This window comes from Ceratotherium simum, chromosome 3 (assembly GCF_057802395.1).
Source record: "Ceratotherium simum simum isolate JZ-2026a chromosome 3, ASM5780239v1, whole genome shotgun sequence".
Classification (NCBI taxonomy): Eukaryota; Metazoa; Chordata; class Mammalia; order Perissodactyla; family Rhinocerotidae; genus Ceratotherium; species Ceratotherium simum.
The window spans coordinates 62,351,076-62,371,431 of record NC_141902.1 but is presented as its reverse complement, the minus strand read 5'-3'; the positions used below and the strand labels follow the sequence as shown (position 1 = coordinate 62,371,431).

General features: G+C 49.7%; 1 protein-coding gene across 4 annotated transcripts in view; it reads right to left on the bottom strand.

Moving 5' to 3' along the window:
- The window catches only part of NOX5 (NADPH oxidase 5), a 36,579-nt gene extending 17,169 nt beyond the window's left edge, over positions 1–19,410 (bottom strand). For 3 of the 4 annotated variants that reach the window (XM_087429133.1, XM_087429134.1, XM_004421748.3), the window contains exons 1-9: positions 19,361–19,410; positions 13,213–13,336; positions 11,383–11,533; positions 7,350–7,560; positions 5,480–5,726; positions 4,012–4,165; positions 3,610–3,788; positions 2,380–2,562; positions 617–749 (exon numbers count right to left, since the gene is read on the bottom strand). In XM_087429133.1, coding sequence (XP_087285259.1) covers positions 617–749; positions 2,380–2,562; positions 3,610–3,788; positions 4,012–4,165; positions 5,480–5,726; positions 7,350–7,560; positions 11,383–11,533; positions 13,213–13,336; positions 19,361–19,410 — 1,432 coding nt within the window. Of the gene's footprint in view, positions 1–616; positions 750–2,379; positions 2,563–3,609; positions 3,789–4,011; positions 4,166–5,479; positions 5,727–7,349; positions 7,664–11,382; positions 11,534–13,212; positions 13,337–19,360 lie in introns of all 4 variants that reach the window. The other variant, XM_087429135.1, reaches the window with a different exon arrangement.
- Between the last annotated feature and the right edge of the window lie 946 nt (positions 19,411–20,356).

Genomic DNA, 20,356 nt, shown 5'->3' with positions numbered 1-20,356 from the left:
GGCTACTCCTCTGCTTAAGACCTCTGCGGGCTCCCAACTGCCTGCACCAACCAGCTTCCAGTTCTGCATTCAGAGTCCTCCTGGGTCCCACCCTGGCTCTAACCAGCTTTGCCAGCTACGTGGTCTTCCTTTCATCCCTTCTCTGACCCTCTCTCCTGTCCCTCTCTCTGCCTCCCTCCCTCCCTTCTGTCCTACTCCTCCCCCCCACCCCGGACCCTTAGCTCTAACTACATCAGACTGTTCTCTGTCTCCAGGTTGTCAGGCTTTTCCTTACGCTTCGCCCTCTGCCTCCTCTCCCATCTCCTTCTTTATCTAGTAAACTCCTACTAACCCTTCCAAGTTCAGCTGAAATGCCGCCCTGCCTGCGAAGCCTCGCCCACCTGTCCCACCACGCCAGGCCCTCCCCTGTGACCCTCACGGCAGCTGGTACAGCCCTGACCACCCCATTCAGTAAGTGTTTGTGTGTCTGCCTCCTTTTTTCCGAGGCAGCTTTTGGAGGTCGACTTTGCGTCTCTGCTCTGTTCACCTCTCTGTTTCTGGTTCCCAGCCTGTGCTTGGCACACAGCAGAACTCAGGAAATGCCTGCTGAGCGACTAGAGGGTGGGCGTTCGTGCACCTTTCTGCTCAGGAGCACTGCTGATGGTGAAGGGGTGCCACTCGTAGCGTGCGATGGTGGGGATGTTCAGATACAAGTAGTCGCCAGGCCTGTAGTGGAAAAGAGGGGGCCTCTTGATGACGAGATGAGTGACCTGGGGAGAGAAGAGAGAGACCAGGGTCATTCCTGCAGGCCCAGAGCTGCCCAGGGCCCCTGGAGCAAGAGGGCAGAGGCTGGGCCATCCTCCACCATAAACCGGGCCAGCCCCAGACACGAGAGCCTCTGTGCCTGTGGGGGGCTCACCCTGCAGCACATCTGCCAACCAGGGTGGGCGACAATCAGAAAAGGGGGGTTCAGGCTGTGTCTGAAGAGGGGATCATGGCTCGATCCCACTTCTTATGGTGTAAACACTGCTTTCCAGTGGACCGCCTCCTCTGTGAAGCCCCCCTGACCGCTCTAGCCCCTTTCTTGGTACTTCTGTAGCACTTGGCTGGTATTCCAACCACTAATGGGCCTCTCCCCTGGGATAACAACAGCCTCCTGGACAACAGTTTCAGTCTATTGAGCACCTACTATGTGCCAGAGCCGTGTGGAGCACTTTAAGTGTCTCTAGTCCTCACAGCAACTCTCTGAGATGATGTCCTACTTTCTCCATTTTACAGGTGAGAAGCTGCGGCTCAGAGAGCTTCCATAGCTTGCTCAAGGCCACCAGCTGGGAAAACATGAGATCTGAATCCACTCATGGCTGTCTGTTACCAGATCCTCATTATTTAGCTTCCATGTCCTCAGACTCACGTTGTCTAGAGCCGAGCCCACTCAGAACCGCCTTCTCTTTCTCCATGACTGACCCCCTCAGACTCCTGGGAGACACCCTAGACTCCTTCCTCTCTCAACCCCAGATGCGGCCCATTCCCTCTTGAGTCTGTCTGTGATGTGGCCCCTCCCTACCCCACAGCCACTGTCCCAGTTCAGGGTCAAGGCCCTCAGGAGCCCCCATCCACACATGTGCAGCAGCCTCCCAAGTGGTCCCGTCCAGCCCACCTTCCAGAGCAACTGAAGAAATCTAGCTGGAGCATGAACCAGCTTAATACCACTGCCCCTCCCCCGCCCCGCTCAGGGGTTCCCGGTTGCCTGCACCGTGAGGCTCCGCTCACATCAGGCCCTGCCCACACCTCCAGCTTCTCCCTGGCAACTTGGCTCCAACTGTGCCAAATTACCTGTCGTCCCCCAAGTACAGTGTACCCTTTCACAACTCTGTGCCTTTGCCCATGCTGTGCCTTCTCCCTGCAATACCTTTCCCTGTCTTGTCTATCCAACAAACTCGGACACATCTCTCAAAACCCTGCTATGGCATCTCCTCCCTCATTCTGAAGCCTTCTCTGACCTCTCAGAGACAGAGTTTAGTACCTCCTGAGACTCTGCTTCTCTCACCAACCCAGCCCTGCACTGCAATGAAAGGGCAGATCCCGCCCCCCACTAGCCTGTGGACCCGTGGAGAGCAGGACAGCGCCTGAGCATTCTTGGTGTCTCTGTCACCTGGCACAGGGCCTGGCACCTTGTATGCATTTAATATATGCTTACTGAAAACGTTCTTGGCAGCCTGGCCTTTAATGGTACCCTGCCTGCCCATCATTCCCCCTCCTAAAGTGTCACTCCTGGAGGGCTAGACTGAGTCTTGCACTTCACTTGTCTCCTCCTCTGTGCTGGGGCTCCCTATTTCCTTGGGTCTCTAGCAAGGTGCCCAGCTGCTGCACCCCACCGCCTGTCACTCCCCTTGGCCCCACCTTGGAAGGGAGGAGATTGACTTCCACGATGCACAGGGCTGCCATGTGGGACACGACCAGCCCGATGGCCTTCTCCAGGAAGAACAAAATGCCAGGGACCAGCAGCCACTTCCAGAAGTTGGGCCCATGCAGGATGAGCAGGAGCCACATGGGGAGGTAGGACAGGTGGGTCCAGTAGAACACCTGTGGGGTGGGAACTGTAAGCTGCCAGAGCTCAAGGCCTGGGGATGGAGCAGAGCCAGGGCTCAGGGCCAGCCTCAAAGCCAGGACGGTGCCTGGAGCCTCTCGCATACACACCCTCTCCTGGGGACGGGGCTGGGGAGGAGGCTGGGGGCCGGAAGCTTCATTGCTTCTTTGTTCTGGGGGCTTGGCCCAGGGAAGATTCCTGGTGCCAGCGGCCAATATCTGAAATATCTGCCTGGGGACGCCTGGGCAGAGTGGAGCCCCCCCAAAGGGCTCACGAGCAGCCCATCACATGACCCTTTCTCCAGGGGAAGAAAGGAAAGACAGCAGTGGTTTCCTGGAGTGGAGAAGAAAGCGCAGAATGCTGTGTTTTAAGCCGGCTCTGCTCCCAGCTGTGGGTGGGGCCTTGCGCTGGTAAAGCACTTTTCTGAGCGTCAGCTTCCTCATCGGTCAAAGGAGGATGCCGAGTCCTACTTCAAAGGACTATTGCTGGCCCAGAGCAGTGCTCTGTCTGTGTCTGTTTCTGATGTGACCAGATCAGTCCAGGGGACAGTCCAGGCCTCCAAACCAAATCCTCTGTGACCTCCCGCATCTTGAGGAGGCTAGAGAGAGGGAAGCAAAGATGGAACTAACATTTTCAGAGCACCTATGTGCCAGGTGTGTAGTTAGTGGCTTCACATATATTATTTCATTTAATTCCGAAAATAATTTCAAAGGTAGAGAATTGTAGCTCCATTTTACAGATGAGGAAGCTGAGTGACCAGGAACTAGTGGCGTGGGGATTTGTTCCTTCCCCTCCCTGTGCCATCTTGAGCCCAGTTTAATCCAGTTAGGGCAAGGGGATAAGCCAGTGAAAAGGCAGAATCTTCCACAGCAAAACACTTTCACTTGGCAGACAGTAACTACAGCCCAATGGCAGAATCCAAATCACATAATATGCAGACCAGCCTGGGACCTTCCTGGGCTCTGGAGTCAGTTAGAGGGGACGCGGCAAGAAATAAAGGTGGGAGCCCAGCCTGGGAGAGGCTATGGGACAAGGACTGGCACCTCGAAGTGGCCACTCCTGCGGACGCAGGAGCTGGAACAGAAGAACATGAGGAGCAGCAGCAGCAGCAGGGCCACGCCGGTCAGGGAGGCCGAGCCGTGGACCCAGCCAATGCCAGGCCTCGTGGTGAGCATCAGTTCCCAGAACCGGAAGGGGCTGGCGTCGGACTGAGCCTGGAGCGCTGGAGACAAGCACAAGACAAGCTTTTCCCACCCTGCCTTCTCCTTGGGGTCCCCACCCCTTGCCATCAGATACCCGCACAGGCAGGGACTTTTGTCCTGAGTGCCGGCTTATCCAGGGCACCCCTTCTCCACCCATTGGGCGGGCAGGACACTCAGGGGCTGGAAAGCTGAGTGGTTTGTGAAAGGCCCAGGTCCCACCAGCCCCAGTCCCAGGCGACTCACCGAAGTTCACAACGTGGGCCACAGTGTGCACAAGGGAGAGCCCGACCACCACGTAGCCCATAAGCTGGTGGAACTGGACGTTCTGGTCCAGCGGCAGGACCTGAGCCAGCCACGTGGCCCGCAGCCACGTGAGGCAGCGCCTGAGCATCAGCACCTGGCCAGGAAAGCGGCAGAGAGCCCCACCTGGTCCTCCCTCTGCCCTGTCCTCCTGTCCCCAGCAGTCATCCCCCTGTCTCCCCCGACAGGGCTGTGCTTCCTGAACAGCCTCCCTTCCAGAACCATCTCCCCTGCCCCTAAGCCTTCGCCACTCCCCTAGGTCCATGGCTGGGGTCTCCAAAGTAGGGTCTCTAGAATTGGGGCGGGAAGAGAAAGTATTCCAGAATGTCTGCTGGTATTACTTTAATCTAAACACATGAGAAACACATGAGCTTTCACTAATATTTAACACCTGCGTTAAAATGGTACTCTCATTTAATCTGTATGTCAGAGGGGCACACGTCATGTGTGGTTCTCGAGGTGTCCTGGGGGAAGATGGGGCTTTCCAAGAGGCTTATGACGAGGGCTCCTTCACTTGCTCATTTGCTTTCAGTGTACTTATGTACACCCAGACAGGCGGACTTCAGATTATACTGTCTGGTTTTAACTTAACTAAGCTAACCACCCCTCACGGAAAGGACAAGTAGCTTAAAACGATTCCCTGCAGAGCAAGTACTGATTAAAAGTAGTGTTAATAATGCAAGAGCAAGTGATCAAGAAAACAAGGAATGTGTCTCCCACTCCAGGTATGAACTCTTTGTAGCCAGTTATGAGGATAAAAATAAAACCCACTCTATTAAGAAGCTGATATTTCAAACCAGAAAAGTAGTTGAACTACAGATGTGCATCCCTGCTCATTCAGGATGAACCTTACCTTATGGTTACTTTGTGCCATAAGTCTATTGGCTAGTGATGATAGGGCATGCACAGTTATCAGTCAATGAGCATATATTGGGTCGGTGGAGGGTTTTCTGTGTTCTGTTTGTTTTGTTTTAATTGTAGGAGCGCGTGATCAAAAACACTTCGAGACCTCACTCTCTGGTCCAGAGGATCCCGTTCTGACTCAGTCTAGCATTCAAGGTCTCTTGAAGCGGTTCTCTCTCTGGCTGGAGAGCTGCACAGAAGCCAGCCCCCCTCCTCCGGGTCCACCACAGGGTTGTTGTGAAGATCAAATGGAAAGTGCTTAGCACCGGAACTGGTGCATAGTAAGTGCACAGAAATACCAGCTATGTTATTTAAGTGCTGTGCGACTATAGACAAGTCACTACCCCTCTCTGGGCCTTAGTGTCTTCCACTGAGTGTTGGCCCAGCTGATTTCTAAGGTGCCATCCTGCTCTGGCGCTCTAAGTGTCCACGTGTGGGTGGTTTTGTCTATGAGGAGCCTATATCAGTCCCCCTGCCCGCTTCCCCCATCGTGCCCGCGGAGCCCTACCGCGATGAAGCTGCAGTCGAAGTTGAGGCATTGGCCGCAGCCTTTGGCCACCATGACGCTGGCGCCGAGGGCCCGGTGCGCATTGGCCGCCAGCGCGAAGAGCAGCACGTGGAGGCCCGCGTAGGCGGCCAGGCAGAGCAGCTGGCTGCGGTGGTTGCGCCAGTAGGCGGAGGTCAGTCGGCGAGGCCGGCGCGGGCGCGGGCGCGGGCGCGGCCGGGCGGTGGGGGCTGTCAGCCAGTGGGCAGCGCTGCGAGAGAGGGGCTCCGTTCAGAGGGATGCGGTGGGGCGGGCTCAGGAGGGGAGGAATCCATGCGGGGTGTGGCTGCACCACGGGAGTCTGAACCTGGAGACCGCACTCCCGCTGTAGCCCACCAGCTCGCTGGAGCCTCGTGGCAAGCATGCGAGCTGCGTTTTACACTAGGAAACAGAGGGGTCAAGCGACCTGCTTACAGTCACACAGCTAGGTGGCGCTGGGATGGAACTCTGGTCTGTCTGATGCCACATCCACGGCTATTTTTATTACCTCTCCTTACTTCCCAGTTAAAAAAAAAGGACAATCGAAAAAGATCGAAGAATCTGAGACGTGTTGTGGTAAATAACCCACAAGAAAGTTAATACACAAGAAGAATGGACTGCAAAACTGGCAGTATTCAGAGCTCGGAGTCAGACAACTTTGGGTCTGTTGTTACACCCTATTTATGTTATTTTCTCCACAGTTCTTATCACATTTGGACTTCTTTAGTTCATGTATTTGTTTATTGGTATAAATTACATGCCTCTCCGTCTGGAATGTAGCCCCAGAAGGGCACTGCCATTATTCAAAACAGCGCCTGGGACGTAGTAGCTTCTCGACCAAGTTGAATAAATTATTGTCTGCTAATTATTTGTATGATCCTGGCATGTTACTTCAGGTGAAGTGACTTTAATTTCCTTTTGTAACTTTAATTCCTTTTACAAATATACTTGTGCTGTAAAATGCAGTTTATTAGGGAATGCCGTCTAGTTCCTGCCATGAAACTACATCCCTATAAAATGCATTCCCTGAAGGTACTCAGTGCATTTTAGAGCACTGGTATGTTTGTAAAAATGCCCCGCACATAGTAGGTGCTTAATACTGTGACTTCATTCTTTTTTTTTAAAGATTTTATTTATTCATTTTTTTTCCCCCCAAAGCCCCAGTAGATAGTTGTATGTCATAGGTTCACAACCTTCTAGTTGCTGTACGTGGGTCTCGGCCTCGCGTTAGACGGAGAAGCGGTGCCTTGGGGCGTGCCGGGATCCGAACCCAGGCCGCCAGCATCAGAGCGCCCGCACTTAACCGCTAAGCCACGGAGCCGGCCCTGTGACTTCATTCTGAAGAGACGCTGTAGAAAATGGAGGCACAGGGTCGGCCCTGTGGCTTGGTGGTTAAGTGCGCGTGCTGCGATGCTGGCGGCCCGGGTTCGGATCCCGGGTGCGCATCGAGGCACCACTTCTCCGTTCATCCTGGGGCCGAGTCCCACATGCAGCAACTAGAAGGATGTGCAGCTACGACACACAACTATCCACTGGGGCTTTGGGGGGAAAAAATAAAATAAATAAAATCTTAAAAAAAAAAAAAAAAAAAAAAAAAAATGGAGGCACGACAGACCTTTGTTCCCTGGAGAAAGCAGGCAAGGATGGACTAAGGTGGCTTGGGGCGGGCTGGGCGGGGTGGAGCGGGGCTGGACTGGGCGGGGCTGATCTGGGGCGCGGAGGGGCGGGGCGGGGCGGGGCGGGGCGGGGCTGGGGCGGGGCGGGACTCAGGGATCCCCAGTGCGATCAGGCTGCTCTTCGCACGTGGAGTCTAACCCCGACCCGGGCAGTTCCCATGCCGGAGACAGGGCCATACCTGATGGTCAGGCTCTCTATGACCCCAGGGAAGCGCTGCAGCTCGTCTCGGAGCTCTTCGAAGGTGATGGCGCCGCTGCAGTCCTTGTCGGCCGACTCGAAGAGCGCCAGCGTCAGCTGGTCCAGCTTCTCCTCGGGCAGCGAGATGGAGCTCTCGCGCAGGCACGACTGCAGCACCGTGCGCAGCTCGTCGGGGTCGATGGAGCCGCTGCCTGTCCCAAGTGGGGATGAAGCCGAGTGGCGGCCTGTCCCCGGACCCCACTCTGTACCTGCAGACTCCCCCTGCCCTGCACAACCATTGCTTCGAATGGTGACCTTTTCCTGTTCGCCCAGCTCTAACTTTCTGCCCACCAACTCCCTTTAGGGGTATAGACCAGGCAATCAAAAGACATATGTCATCCTCAACTCACAAACCATCTATGGCTCCCTGCTGCCGAGCTTAACAGAGATAAATACCTCCCCAAGCATGGAGAATCTCTGGCCTTAGTGTCTGCCTTGCTCCAGAAGTTGCAGCCCCCTCTGTAAGTACCACTCAACTTCCAAGACCGTCTGCCCAGAAGATAACACTTGCTTGTTTTATCTATAAGGAGCTGTGTGCCCAGAGCCTCAATTATCCAGAGGCAAATTGTATATGAGGTGGTGGTGAGGGGGAGTTCCCTGCTGCTCCCCAACTTGTAACAGACTCTGCTCATTCATGTTGTCCTGAGAGACCACAGGTGGGCACTCAGTCCAGCCATGTGGCCTTATGTGAACATGAGTGACTAAAAGTGCTGTGAAAAGGAAGCCAACACTACCAACCAGGAAGAGATTTGGGACACTTTTTTCTGTGTATATTTTCATTCTTCATGAGGAGCAGGACCTGTTAATGACTTCTTGGCCTGCTTTGGATATGGACACACTTGAGGTAGCAGCATGCTTCTGCTCCTTACTGACTGTGTGATGGTGGGCTATACGTCCTTTAGAGTAGTGAGCCTTACTTTGCTCATCTCTAAAATGGGGATAATAATTCCTCCCTTTCAAACTGGTTCAAGGAGAATAGATAATTAATTATGAAGCACTTAACGCAATATCTGAAAGAAGGCAGTTGCATATAAATGCAAAGTCTTATTGGTATTGTGATCATCATTTGGGCCAAAGCCAAAATCTGCAATTGCATTACAATGCAGAGTCTAACACACCGCTCTCCGGCCACACCTCCTGTCCTTCAGCTTTCCTAATCAAGGACCGCAGTACAACAGATTTCTGACCATATGCAGAGCGCCCGTCCCTCCTCTGCGGCCTTCACGCCCTCTCGTCCATCCATCTTGATTCTCTCCTTGGCCAACTTCAAATCCAGGGGCCTCCTCACAATTATTCTCTTGCACACATTCTTCTGCCTTGTCTCTCTGTCCTTCTATTCCACTGACCCTAAAAATATCCCATCCCTGGCTGAATCCAACCACCCGTTTTCTCCCTTCCTGCACCAGGGCAGCTAAGCGAACATCGCTCAAGAAAAGCACTCCCTTCCTGCACCCAAGGGAGCAGGAAGTTTTGATTGCCAGCCACAGCAAGGCCTTCAGCTTGCCTGGCAGTCCTCTCATGCTTCTCCAGTAAGATCACTCGCCTGCTGTCAGCAAGCACCACGTCTCACCTCCATGCCCATCAATCCCTGCCTGGCTGTCTGAGAAAACTGAAGCCACTGGAAGGGAATGCCCTCTAGTTTCTGCCATAAAACTATAAACCTCCTTTTACCTGCCCTGCCCTGTCTTCCTCCCACCTCTGTCCACGAGGAGGAGGTGAGTGTGCTGCTTCCTCCTGCCACAGGCCAACCTCTCCGACTGAGGTCGATGATGAACCCCAGGTGTGAGCAAAGCTTGGTGGTCAGAAAGCAGTCAGTGATGAGGGTCCCCTGGAGACTGGGGCAGGGTTTGAGGAAGATGCTCAGGAAGCAGCATGGTTAACAGCCCATGTAGTGGTGGTGGAGGGGGCATCAACTTGGGAAGTGGGTTCCAGGGATGAGGTCTGGCTAGATGGAGTCAGGTGGGAATGGGAGCTAGAGAAACCCCACAGGCCAGAGGGCCTTGCCCAGGAGCAGGTCTGCAGCTAGGTTGAGCTTTCCAGGATGCAAATCCAGCCCATGACCCCCCTGCTCAACACTCTTCAATGGCTCCCCACTGCTCGTTGCATTGAGACCCCAAAACACGGCCTCTGGGGCCTGCACAGTCTGGCCTAACCCACCATCCCAGTCTCACTGGGTGCCTGTTTCCCACTTCAGCCTCCCTTTTCCTGATGATTCTCGGCCTTCAGAGACCCTTTAAGCCACAAAGTCACCAAAGATATAAAAAGCAAGATGTTCACTGCAGTGTCATTTATAATGCCAAAAAAAAGGGAGGAGGGGAGAATGGAATCCTCCATTTTGGTAATGGGGTTTGAGTAAACAGTAATAAATAATAGCTGACAGCTATAAAGGGTGTATCCTGTGCTAGGCACTGTTCTGAGTTTGTGTAAGTTAACTAATTTAATCCTTGTATCAACCTCACGAGTAGGTACTATTATTGTGATCATTGTCTCATGTGATAGGTGAAGAAATTGAGGCACAGAGAAGTTAAGTAACTTGCCCAAGGTCACGTCATTAATAAGTGGTGGGGCTGAGGTTTGAACCTCAGTAACCTGACCTCAGAGTCGGATTTTAACTACTAGGCTGTGCTTCATGGAACATAGGATCACGTACATACAGTGGAATATGATGCAGCCACTAAAAATGATGCTATAACTACATTGAATTACCACTTCACAGCCAGTAGGATGGCTATTATCAAAAAAACAGAAAATAACAAGTGTTGTCAAGGATGTGGAGAAATTGGAACCCTTGTGCATTGCTCGTGGGAATGTAAAATGGTGCAGCTGCTGTGGAAAAGAGTTTGGCGGTTCCTCAAAAATTTAAAAATAGAATTACCATATGATCCAGCAATTCCACTTCTGGGTATATGCCCAGAAGAATTGAAAGCAGGGTCTTGAAGAGATATTTGCACACCCATGTTCATAGCAGCATTACTCACAATAGTTGCGAGGTGGAAGCATCCTAAGTGTCCGTCAACAGATGAATAGATAAACAAAATGTGGTATATACATACAATGGAATAGTATTCAGTCTTAAAAAAGAATGAAGTCCTGTCATATGTTCCAACATGGATGAACCTTGAGGACATTATGCTAAATGAAATAAGCCAGTCACAAAAGGACAAATGTTATATGATTCCACTTATATGAGATACCTAGAGTTGTCAAATTCTTGGAGACAGAAAGTAGAAAGGTGGTTGCCAGGGGCTGGGAGGAGGGAGTTATTGTTTAATTGGGACAGAGTTTCAGTTTGGAAAATTGAAAAAATTCTGGAGATGGATGGTGCTGATGGTTGCACAACAATGTGAATGTACTTAATGCTGCTGAACTGTACACTCAAGAAATGGTTAAAGTGGTAAATTTAATGTTATGTATATTTTACTGCAATAAAAAGTGATGTTATAAAGCAATATAGTCTTACATGAACAAATGGTTATATTGTTTCATGAAAAAAGGCAATATGTATAGCATAATCAACTGTTTTGTTTAAAACCAATGTTTTAAAAAAATGTGTGTGTGGTGTATGTGTGTGATCAGTTAGAAGACGCTATAGAAAAATGTTATGAGTGATTTTTGCTTTCTTCTTTAAACCGTTCTGTATCGTCTAAACTGTTCACAGTGGGCTTATGTTATTATTATTATGAGGAAAAAGCAACAAAGCAATTTCTTTTTTCAAACAGAGAAAAGAATAAAGGAAAGTTCTGGCTTCTGGTGAGTTGAATCAAGGGCACTTGTCTCCTGAGCCAGAGTTACCCGTCCCCCCCCGCCCAAAGGAAGGCAGGGACCAGACAGGGACACCGGGGTTTGGGGCTGGTGACAAAGGGAGAGAATCGTCAGCCCCACCTGGAGAAAACAGCCTACGCTGGGCATGTCACCGAGATGTGCCGACTCCCTTTGTCCCCTCCCACTGAGTCCCATTCCTCCAACCCCCTTACCATCGACGTCATACACCTGGAAGAGGAATTTGAGTTTGTCCATGGGGTCACCATGGATGAGCAGGGTCAGCGCCTCCTTCAGCTCCTGGAGGGTGATGGTACCGCTTCCATCAGAGTCAAACAGGGTGAAGAATCGCTCAGCAAAGAAGGACTGTGGACAGAGAGGGGCGAGAGGCAGGCAAAAGCGTGGCTGAAGGACCTGGGCTTCAAATCCATTCACTGTGTGTGTGTGTGCGTGTGTGCGTGTGTACGCGCCTGTGCCATGGTTCAGGCAGGACCTGGGTGAACACAGGGTGTGGTCTGCCCACGATGCCACACCAGGGGGCAGTGTCCATGGCCCGTCTGGCCTGCTGAGAGCAAGTCTGGGCTCTGGGGGTAGAATTGTTCAGATCCCTGCAGCAAAGATGGCCTTGTGTCTAGGCCCGGGCCCTGCTCTGGACCCAGGGCCTGGTAATTTGTATAGGCTCTCTGTCCCTACATGCCATCACCTCCATCAGCCTTGCAGTCCAGACCTCCGGTGGCCCCTTACTCAACATGAGAAAAGGGTCAGACAGAGGGTCCCCCTGCAGGCTCCTCCCAGGTCCTGACTCATCCTCCTTGGGGTGACCCTCAGGGATAAGTGAATCCGGGAAGGACTTATAGAGTGGATGCCACTTGAATACCTGTATCTTTTCCTTTACTTGTTGTTCAGGCTGCCTACAGCCTACACTTAGGTCTTGTTCTTAAGTGCTGATTCACTCACGCCATTCATTCATTCACTCATTCATTCATTCATCCATTTATTCAACAATCATGTCCTGCATAGCCCCTGCTTGCCAGGCCTGGTGTTAGGCACTGGAAACACAGAAATTAAGAAGACAGGCTGGGTCAGTGTCCCAGATATGCTATGTCCTGGATGCTTCCCTGGAGGCAGGGGCAGGAGCCTGCAAGGCTCTAGTGTCTGACCTACAGACACCATGAGTTCCTGAGCATGAAGTCCACTGTGGGCAGTCAGCCCTGCCTTGGCTTTACTCTCCTCCTGGATCCCTTGCGTAATGCCTTTATCACTCTCTACCATCCTGGATGGCCTTTATCTTAAGATACTTCACAGCCTCCTGTTATGATAGTATTGTATTGTTGGGCAGATGGTCTTTTTTTCCTTCCCCGTGTTTACTATGAAAGGAGGCAGAGCATTTAGAGTTCTCAGCGGTATCCCTGGTACCAGCAAGTGAGGGTCCCTCCGATCCAACTAGGGGCATTCAAATGGTCATTGGCTCACCCCTATCAAGGACACTGGCCACCGCCAGCTGCCAGTCCAGAGGACAGTTGGGGAGAGGTTGGCATTTTGCAGGCTCTCTCCTCCCATCTCTCTGCTGATGTCTCCACTGATTGTCAGGCATGCAGGCTGTTATGGGGATGGGCAGAGGACTTATGAAGCTCAGAGAGCACTGGCAAGAGTGTGCCAGTGCAAACGGGGCTTTAATGGATACCAACCGTCGAAAGGCTTATATTGTGGCAGGGGGCTTAAGTCATAGCGTCATCACTCCGCCATGAGGCTAGTGGAAATTGTGAGGTCGATAGTGTTTCCTAAGATTTCACAAGCTGCTGATTTCCAACTTCACGTGTTATTTTGAAGACCCCGGGAGGCCATGGCTATCAAGAGAGACAGAAGGGCCCCAGTAGCAGGGACATGAATATCCTCTGGCCCTGCTTAGAGGTGGGTCCTCGAGTCTGGAGGAACCCTAGGAAGCAAGCTTTCCGTCCCTATGAGGTACTGTGTCCTGAGAACCAGACTGCTCTTCCTCCATAAAATGTAAATGCAGGGTCCCCACGTCTGGAGAGGACACTTGCCTCTTTCACATTCAGGGCTGTTTTGAAACGCTGCAGGTCGATCTCCCGGTCTTCTCCTGCAATGGTCTCAAACTGGTGCGTCACCCACTGAAGCCACTTGACATCCTCCTCGGTACTCATGGTGCTGGGAGACAAAGGAGACAGGTTTATGGGTTTGGGGTGGCCAAGGGCCCATGAGGCCTCGTGGTGGTCCCAGGACCTCTGCTTTCCTCTAACTAGGGCCTCAGGCCGCCCATGGGGTTGAATCGTCTTCAGCCATGGGAGTGGAGCCTCCCCACAGCTGCTTCTTTATGTCTCTAAGTCCCTGTCTCTTCCCTCCATCTGGCATCAGCTGGCCCAGGCTTCTGTCTCTTTAGGTTCTGGAATGACAGGGCCCCAGTGAGATGGACCCCAGACTGTGGGCATAAGGTCAGAGAAGGGCACGCTCCAGGAGTGCTCGTAACATGACAATGATTTCCCCACCTCACATCTACACAGCTCTTTACCGTTTTCCAAATACTTCCCACCCACTACTTTGTTTCTATGACAATCCAGTGGGCTCTGACATTTTATAGGGAGGAGATAGGCTCAGAGCAGTTGAGTAACTTAGTGAAATTTATTCAGCAGGTTAGAGACTGAGAGAAAGACAGAGCTCAAATCCAAGTCCAGTGTTTTCTCCATTATGCCCCAGAGCCTCCACCCTCTGCTTGAACACTTCTAGTACCAGTCACGCCAGGACTCAGACCTCGGGTCTGGACTCTCCAGGTCCAGTGGGTATTCTGCGATGTTCCAAGGGTATCAGCCGTCTAAATCCCTCACAGAGGAGCTAGCTCTACAGTGATGTGAACAGAGGTTAGTGCTGAAATGAGAACACCACTTTCTGTGGCTTCAGGTCCCAGCAAACCAAAATTGAGACAGTGAGTGAGGATTTACAGCTTCCTGTTGCTATCAATTTTCCTCTGAGAGAACGGCTTTGTCTACATCCCATGACTTTAGTATAACCTTAAATGATTTCACTACAGTCAATCCTCATTATTTGCAGGTTCCATATTTGTCAATTCGCCTACTTGCTAAAATTTATTTGTAACCCCAAAATCAATACTCAAAGCGTTTGCCTGGTCATCGTGGACATGAGCAAAGAAGCAATAAATTTGAGTCGCTAGATGCGCACCTTCCCAGCTGAGGTTGAACCTTGTTTCAGCTTTCATGCTGTGAGTGAATGTCCTTTTTGTGAGCTATTTAGTGCTGTGTGTTTTGCACTTTTGTGCTTTTTGTTGGTTATTTTGCTTTTTAAAATGCCCACCAAGAGTAGTGCTGAAGTGCTGTCTAGTGTTTCTAAGCACAGAAAGGCTGTTATGTGCCTTGCGGAGAAAATATGTGTGTTAGATAAGCTTTGTTCAGACACGAATTATAGTGCTGCTGATGGTGAGTTCTCTGTTAACGAATCAACAATATAATGAATTAACATTAGATTTTTAAAGGAGTCTTTTAAACAGAAACACACATAAAACATGGTTATGTATTGATCATTTGATGAAAAATTTGTGCCCAGAGGTTGGCAGGAACCAAACCTTGTATTTTCCGTAGGAATCATGGTGCCGAATTCACTAATTCAGTGTTTGTAGCAACTTTCTAGAACATAACTACCATGAATAATGAGAATCGACTGTATTTATAAATCAAGATTAAAAATAAATGAACTCAATTCCACTTAACAAAATAGAAAAAGAATAAAATACACACACAAAAAGAAGGATAGGCTATTAAATATAAAATCTGAAATTAAGGAACTAGAACACCAAGAAACGCCAAAATTATGAATTTATTTTGATTATGGTAGTGGGTTTACAGATGTATGAATACGTTGAAACTCATCAAATTATTCGTTTTACATGTGCGGCTTATTGTACATCAATTATGCCTGAATATAGTGAAAAAACAAGTTGATTCTTTGAAAAGACTGAGTAGAAAAGCATGATTAAAGAAAAAAAGTGAAAATATAAAAACAACATCAATACTGGGAAAGGCAATAGAACTCCGGAAAAGGGACGGGTTACGGAAACATAACAATATCATGTGCAAATGTCTGGTGAACTTAGAGAAATGAATTTCAGGAAGAAGTAACAATCTGAACGGACCAACAATCATTTAAGAAATTAGAAAGGCAGTTAAATGTCAACCATTTAAAATATCAGGCCCAGGGGCTTGCCTGATGGTGTAGCGGTTAAGTTTGTGCACTCCACTGCAGCGGCCTGGGGTTTGTGGGTTTGGATCCCAGGTGCAGACCTACACGTCGCTTGTCAAGCCATGTGGCGTCTCACATACAAAAAATGGAGGAAGATTTGTATGGATGTTAGCTCAGGGACAATCCTACTCAAGCAAAAAGAGGAAGATTGGCAACAGATATAAGCTCAGGGCCAATCTTCCTCATGAAAAAAAAATTAAAATAAATAAAATAAAATGTCAGGCTCAGCTTGTTTTTATAGCTGAGTTCTATCTAATCTTCAAAGAATGATAAGTCCAACATCAAACTATCTCAGATTGTAGAAAATAATGGTAAGATTTGCAATTTATTTTGCAAAGCTAGCATTACCTACTCCCAATGAAGATAGCATACAAAAAAAGAAAATGCTAGACAAGTTTATCATAGAGAGATGCAAAACCCCAACTAAAATATAACCAAGTTAAATCCAGAAGTTTATTTTAAAAAATATGAATCCACCTTTATCAGAAAGGACTTATTCCAGTAACATAAGCACAGTTTACTATTAAGAAATCTAGGATATCAACAAATTAAACGAGAAATAGTTTTATTATGTCAAAAAAGGTTGAATGAAGCATCTGCTAAAGTTGAACATTCATTTCTAATTAAAACTATAAGAAAAATTGAAGGAAATTACCTAAACATGACATAGATGTTTACAAATTAATAATTTTCTCTCTCTTGTTCACTTGTAATGCTTGTTTAGTTTCCTTGGTTTATTGCATTAACTCCAATCTCCAAATATTAGCTGATAGTGATGATCAACTTCTGGATTCAAGATAAATAGACCAAAACCAATGATCCAAATCTATATCCATCCATATTTATGTAGATATAAAAATTGCCCTGGTAGTTCCAGGGTCCAGACCTGGCCCTCCAGCCTCCCCACCGAGCTGTGAGACTGACCCTGGGATCCCAGAGTCTTCACTCCGTTCTTGGCCCTCTCTGCCCCTACCTGCTGCTTGCTCCTCCTTCTCCAACACTCCAGCATGGATAATGGGGAGTTGGAGCTTTCCTGGGATGCTGAGCACACAGGAAATGCCTGAGCACTCCATGCCTGCGTTCCATGGACCACTCACAATTGAATTGCTTCAGGGTGGGGGATGCAGATCTTTAGAATCTGCGGCTCTGAGGTCTGGGGCCTGGAAGTGTGGATTTTTAACAAGCACACTCAGAGTCACTGGTTTAACCTAAGGAAAAAGAAGCCCTCAGACTGCATCTCTATTTTTTTCTAAAGTACCTCTTGCTTGCTGTGTAATGCTGTGCAAATAACCTGTCTTCTCTCTCTGTTGCTCTATGTTTAACCTCTTCATGGATATGTGTTTTATGCCATATGTGTGTAGTATGTGTGTATATGTGTGTGTGTGCTTGTATGAATATATGTGTGTGTGTGTATATACTGTGGAAATTAATAAAAGAAACCTTAACTAAATTGGAGTTGGAAAGGTTTGTAGAGGCAGCACTCATGTCCTATCACATCCTCAATTACGCCAAACGGCAAGAGACGAAGGCTTGCATCTTGCACAGGAAATAAAACTACTTTACTACTGAGGGAAGACTTCTCTCCCCACCTGGCAGCAGCCCAGCCAATGAGAAGCCATTGCTGCCCGGGACTGTTCCCTTCCCTCAATGGACTTTCCTTTAGAACAGCCCCTCCCTACTCCCCCTTTTTCTCTGTAAAGGCAGCTCTCCTTGTTTGTTGAGTTTGCCTGTGGTTTAGCATACACATCCTGAATTTCAATTCTTTTGGCTATTCCCGAATAAACTCTTTTTGCAGCTTTTCAAATCAACAATACATATGTATTATATATGCTTTAGAGTATGTGTATGTGTGTATATATACATGTATGTATTATATATGCTTTACTGTGTGTGTATATATACGTAATGTATATATTATCTATGCTTTAGTGTATGTGTGTGTGTATATATAACGTATGTATTACATATGCTTTCTTGCATGTGTGTACTTATGCTTCAGTTTCCTTGTCTATTAAAGGGTTAACAAGAGCTCCCCTGCAGTGTTGTTGTGCCAGAGCTTAAACATCTGTCTAGCACGCTCTAAGTTAGGTGCTCAGTACATCTTTCTGCTCTTTTTCTTTATTATTAACTCACTTCAACTTCAAAGTCAGCAAGTCTGGTTTCGGTCCCCATTTCCCAGAGGGAACACAGAGAGAAGAGATGTCTTTTCAGGGACCCCAAAGGGACTTGGGCAGAGCCAGGCCTAAATCCTGGCTCTGGACTCCTCCGGTTCTCTGTGCAGAGACCCCCACCCCAGGCCCTTGCCCCCTTCTTCTCCTGGTGAACCACTGGAGTTTCTGGTGGTGGGGCACGCTCCAGGCAGCCCCCATCAGAGGCCAGCCCAAAGCCCCCAGGGCCCACCTTTCTCTGAAGGAGGGAGCAGAGCTGGGGAGTTCAGAAGGCTCCAGCTGGAAATGGCAGGGGCTGTGGCAATTTCTAAGTCCAGACCCCACTAATACAGGTCCCCCTCTATACCCTCTAAGGCAGGGGGTCAAGCCTTCTACTGTGCTAGGCACTTTCTTCTTCAGTGTATTGGCCCCTAGTAATTGAGCCCCTGATCCTTGGGGCAGCTTTCGGGGTAGGTATTATTATTATTATTGTTATTATTATCCCTGCTGTGCCACTACAGAAAGAGGCCACAGCTTGTAAAGGTGGGAGGGAGCTGCCAATCCAGATTCTCATCCCCGGTGGGTCTCAACTTCAGCCAGGGGTGTTGCCCAGAGCTTCCTAGGTGATTCCACACCAGCCCCAGAGAACCACTGCTCCAGGCCCAGTCCCTCCCCCACCCTCCAACAAGTCATTCTGAACCTTCATTGACGGGGAGCTCACTACCTCTGCAGCAGCCAAGCCTGGAGCAGGCTTCCCACCACTGCCACCTGAGACCCTCCCCTCTCCCTCTGACTTCCAGCCACCCTTCAACGGTTTCGATGCAGCCCTCCACGGCCCAATAATGCAGACTTCTCAAGAGTAGTGGTTCCCAAACTGTGATGTGTGTCTGTCAGAGCAGGGGCAGCTTGCTAAAATGCAGATTCTGACTCATCGATTTTGGGGTGAGGCTCAGAAATCTGCACTTTTAACCAGCACCCTGGCCGTTTGTGACCCATACTGGGTGGTCTAAGCTCACATCTAGAGAAACGCTGCCCTGAGGGTTCAACAGCCCCCCTATACTTCACCCCTGGGGACCCCACAGGAAGGCATTCCACACAACGGAGAGAACTCTGGAAGACAGGCTGCACACAAGTGCTAACTCAGGGAGGCTGGGGATGGGGCATCTCATGGTCACCTCCCACTTCTCAAAAATGAGATTGTTGTGCCAGGCCTGTGGAAATTAGAGAGTGAGGGCATGGAGGGGGAGAAGGTAGCACCAACGTCTTTGACAAGGAGCTGGGAGTCTTCAGATTCCAGAGCTTGAGGGGAACAATGTGCTCACCAGAGACCAGAATTGTCCCCAGGAGACCAGGATTTTAGGTCCAGCCAGGCTTTGTACCAACTAAATAACTGGCCCCACTGGACCATTGTTTCCTCATCTGTAAGATGTGATAAGCCTCCCGCCAACAAAAGCATCCCTCCACCTGCTCTGCTCTGAGGGCCAAAAGAGATGCTACTGGGAAAGTACAACTGGAAAGCACTGCACAAGTGCCAGTTGTTGCTGTTAGACCAACTTGGCCAATTCCTTATTTTACAGATGGGAAAATAGGCCCAGAAAGGGCTGGTGACTTGCCCAAGATTGCACAGCTTGCTATTAACCAGGCAAGAGCAGAGCTCAGTTCTCCTCTGACTTCTCCCCAGGCAGACACGGTCACACTTTGTAGATCCCCCAAAGGCAAAGAACCCTCGCCTTTCCCTTGTCCCTGGCACGGAAAGTTGGACAAATGAGCCACTCACCCTCTGCAGCTTTCAGGCTCTGGCTGGGCCGGATCTCCTGGAACACTCATCCTTTCTCCTGTCTTCTAGACCACAGGTCCCAAAAAGGCTGCCGTCTGTACAACAGCCTGCATTTGAAGCCCACAGTTCACCTCTCCCCAACTCCTCCTCTTCCTGACTTTCCTAAAGAGCTACTCACACCCACAGCCCCGCCGTGCTCCATGTGCTGGCTGGTGGCCGGCTTGGTCCAGAGAGACTCCAACAAGGAGGGCAAGGGCTGGGGCAGGACAAGGCTTGCCCTGGCAAAAATGTTGGCTGTCTTCCATCTGGCCCAGGATCTTCCGCTTTCCCTCCCTTGAGGAGAGGGGGCAGGTGTGAGATCTAGAAATGCACCATGCAAAAAATTACCAACAACTTGAGGCAGGCCCTGCCCCGTCACATGCCTGATGAGTCACGAGACTTCATCAACCACAATACTATCAATTACCAACAAAAATGCTGAAGCCCTTACTCTGAGCCATGCACTATGCTAAGGACTTGACACATAACACAGCCCTGCCTAATGGGTGTTACCGTCATCATCCTCATCCAGATGAGGAAAGTGAAGCTCAGAGAGGTGAAGTCACATGTCCAGGTGGCTCGGCAGGAATTCAACCAGTGTTGGGCCGAAGGGAACCTGAATATGTCACCCAAAAATATGCCATTTTGGCATGTGGATTATTTTGAGCTGAAGGCAATCAAAACCCAGCAGACTCTTTTACCTCTGCCTGAACTTTTACTAGAAAACTACCTTAACTACCTAACTACCTAAACTACCTAACTACCTAAAACAATTCAGATTAGGAGGCACATACCAGAGAAAGAGCTATTGCCAGAGAGAACTTTTTATCTGAAAGACTTATCTACATGGCAGGGCAAACTTCTAATTACCAATCACCTGCTCTTGTTGTGAATTCCCTTCCTCCCCTTGGAGGCCCCAGGCCCCTAGCCCATTCCTTAGCTCAGGATGGCACAGAA